General features: G+C 55.3%; 1 protein-coding gene across 1 annotated transcript in view; it reads left to right on the forward strand.

Moving 5' to 3' along the window:
• Positions 1 to 1213: 1213 nt before the first annotated feature.
• CTBP2 (C-terminal binding protein 2) overlaps positions 1214 to 3731 on the forward strand; it is a 150276-nt gene continuing 147758 nt past the window's right edge. Inside the window, exon 1 of the mRNA XM_085601469.1 lies at positions 1214 to 3667. Coding sequence (XP_085457595.1) covers positions 1912 to 3667 — 1756 coding nt within the window. The 5' untranslated portion in view covers positions 1214 to 1911. The remainder of the gene's footprint in view (positions 3668 to 3731) is intronic.

A 3731-nucleotide genomic window follows, 5' to 3' on the forward strand; every position in this document is an offset into this window, starting at 1 on the left:
AGTTGTGGGCAAAGATTATTAGGAATGTCCCAGTCTGTGTTGTTCTATTCGTCTCCTGAAGAAGCATGTGTTTTGAAATTAGTTGACTCTGTGTCTGAAGAGTATGGTGCAGGAATCTGATAGTGCCAAGTTGTTCAAATAAGATTCTTTTTTTAAAGTGCTGGTTTGGACCCAAATCTTGTAAGCAGTTAGTGGACATGACCCCAAGCCACAGCCCCTGTGAACCAGATGAACAGAAGGTTCCAGGTCCAGTGAGCAGAGTCCAGGAAGGTCCTAGACTCGTGGCCCTGTGTGCAGAGTGTTGGTATTACCATACCCTTGGCACTGTGAGTATGGTGAAGAATTATCCAAACACTTGGCCCTGTGAGGATGGTGCAGGTATATGGGCCAGACCCACAGTCTAATGGGCAAAGTGCCAGATCCACTTGCCTGTAACTATGGTGTCTGAATATCCAGACTCATGACCATGGGAGCTGGGCGCTGCTATATCCCAGGACCTTTGCTCACTGTGCAGGGTACAGGAACCTACCAGACCTATGAGCATGGTCCGAAAATATCCAAACCCATGGCCTGGTGGCCATCCTGATGGCCAACTGAGCAGGGTTAAGGAATGTGCCAGGCCCATGGCTCTCTTTGTACAGTGCAGGAATATCCCAGATCCGTGACCGTATTTCGGGTGCAGGAATATCCTAGTCCCATGTCCTTGTCAGAAGAGTGTAGGAATGTTTGTTCCCAGGCCATTTGAGCAAAATTCAGGGACGTCCTCGGTCCAGTCAGCAGGGCGTGGGCATTGTTACTGACCCCTGCCCCTCAATGCTCTGCTTCATATTGGTTCCAGACCACCTACCCTGTGAGCAGGATATATTTGATTGGCAGTAAGCCCGGTGAGCTGGCTGCAGCGATGACTGAGGGACCTGTGAGCGGAGTTAAAGCACTGTCCGGTGAGGAGTAAGCATGGAAGGCCCAGTGGCCTGAGAACAGGACACAGGGATGTTTCAAACCACAGCCTCTATGTGCAAGGTAAAGGGATACCTCGATCCGGTACCCAGTCTCTGTGAATGTGATGCTGCATGAGGGGGTTGGTTAAATGCCTGCAGTGGGGCACAAAGAGCTCCCAGTCCTCAGCAGGGTACAGCACGGGAATGCCCCGGGCCAGCCCTAATCTCCGGCTCATCATCAGGCTCTGGCATTAGCTGCTTCAGCCTGTCTGCTCACATTGAATTTATCCTCCACTGCGCAGCGCCCATGGGATTAGTATTTCATCAGGGTGGATTACGCGTGACACCAAAATTCTCCTAGATACCCGCGCCTCGCCGATGTTCAGAATCTGCTCTAAATGGGAAATAGAAATAACACGAATCCCAGAGCGGGCGAGCCCGAGGGGAGCGGGACGAAGCGAGCGGGCGACGGTGCCAAGGGAGCGCGGCTCTGCATCCGGGTTGCAGGCAGGTTGCGCAGGTGCACGCGAGCAGGCTGAAGTGATGTCACATGGAGCCACGGCTTACAGGGTTTTATTTAGCTTCTAATCCCTGTGCCGGCCGGGCCATGGTCCGTGTGAGTGACGCGCCGCGCTGGCGAGGGATAAGCCATCTGGACCCAGGCTGCCGCTCCCGGTAGCTGGGTGCCCGGCCCGTGCCACACTCCGCGCTCACTCGACGCGGGCTTCCGGGCAGACGCGCGGACGGGAGGTGCTGCTGGGAGCCTCGGTTACAGGTGCTGTTATTTGGAGCCTTCTAAAGTTTCGCGGGATGAATAATTCAGCTGCTGGTTTGTAACACAAGATCTGCGCCAGCCTGTCCCTGGGGGGCTCAGGTACAACTGCGCCTCTTTAATATACACATATGTGTAATAGAAGACTTCTGAGGGAAGGCGTGTCCTCCACTTACCGAGGCTGAAGTCATTCTTTTTCCAATGCCGGTTCTAAGCAACCCTACAAATATCAGCCGCTCACAGAGCTGGGATGCTGCAGCCTGGTACGAGGGCAACTGGGAGGGAGACGGTGTTGGGGACTACCAACGGCCACCTGGGAGGAGGAATTCGGTGACCTACAGTGGACCTGAAAGCTGGTACGAGCACCCCAGACACAGGCCACGTGATCATATTTCACAGGGAGGCGCGGAGCTCAAGGGGGAACAGTACCCATACCAGGACTCAACTGCCAGCCAGGGTCACCCAGGCCACCAGGGACGTCAGGAGCGCCGGCTTGTGAGGAACAGCTCACTGTCAGACTTTGCATCTCATTACGAGAGGCAGGCAGCCATGTCCACGCGCGGCTCCATCCCACCCCATGACTACTATCATGACCCTGCCATGGCCCTACGTTCTTCAGAGGACCCCCGATACTTTAGGGATCACATGGCGACCAGACCGGCACATGGCTACGCTGGTCCTGTTGGAAGGGCTGCTTGGGAACAGTCCCCCGGGAGGCTTCCAGCCCCTATTTATAGAGATTCAATGGGTAAGATGATCTCAGAGGGCCAGAGAATACAGGGTCATGACCCAGCAATGGGCAGGTACGACATGCAGAACCCACGCTATGCTTCGGAGGCAGCAGTTTTCAACAGCCGGCAAAACTACAGCAATGGCATTGACCCTGTAACTGGGCGCCAGGTGGCACCCACATGCCTGGTGGTAGACCCAGCCTCCACTACCATGATGGACGACTCTTTAAGGAACGCCTCCATCCCAGTGAGTCGTGGCTACGGTCTGGGAGCGGACCCCATGAATTCCAAACAAATGTACAATGGGTATGATGGCACCCTGGCTGCTCACAGCACCATGGATCCCTCACAGGTCTCCATTGGCCCATCTGGAGTTGACTTGAAGAGGACCTTGGATCTCGAGTACCTCTCTACACTGCGCTCTGAGGGTCTCTCAGAGGGTACCATTAGTTCACTGCTGCAGCAGGGTTTTGACTCTCCCAGTATGCTGGCCGCCATGGAGGACCATGACATCAAGGCTGTCTCTGCTAACCTGGGGCAGGCCCGTGTGCTCTCCCGCCTCACCCAGAACTATAGAGCTGAGCTTCAACTCCAGCGGCAAAACAGGAAGGTCCATGCCCTACGGGGTCGTGCTCGCTCCAACAGCTTCAGTCACAGGGGAGAGCTTCTGCGAGGAGAATATGGCCTCCAGTCCTTTGGAGGGCAGGTGGCGGATGGGACAGGGATGCAGCAGAGCACTCTTGCTATAAGGGGGCCTGAGCTGAGCCGCCGACCATCTAGCGCACCTTCACAGCACCTTCTAGAAACAACGTCCTACTCTGGGTTGGGCCACCAAAGCAGCACCTTCCAGGGGAACCCCAACTACAGCACGTCAGTGCCGTTCTCTATGCAGACTCGTTCCGCATACACCACTCAAGGTGGGATTCCTATGAATGCTGTGCAGAATCAAATCAACACCAACCCGAAGACAGCCTACACAACCAGTTACACAGTGCCCATGGAATTGATGAAGCGAGAGCGCAGCACCCCCATCTCTCCTATGCACAGTCCCCATGGCAGTCCTCAGCTACTACGCAGGCAGATGGGCCCGGCAGAGCCCACTCTCTCCCTGGTGCCCACAGGCCCTGGCCTTCACCCATTGAACTCTCCATACCAGAAAGCATCGCGACGTACCGGTCCTCCAATCATCTTCTCCACCATGGTGTCTCCAGAGCCCAACAATTTTGGTAATGTAGTCTTCTTTGTGCTTCTGGTGATGGGTGGGGCACAGGGAGGTGGGTGAGTAATCAG

The sequence above is a fragment of the Triturus cristatus genome, chromosome 1_2 (genome assembly GCF_964204655.1).
Source record: "Triturus cristatus chromosome 1_2, aTriCri1.1, whole genome shotgun sequence".
In the NCBI taxonomy this organism is placed as follows: domain Eukaryota; kingdom Metazoa; phylum Chordata; class Amphibia; order Caudata; family Salamandridae; genus Triturus; species Triturus cristatus.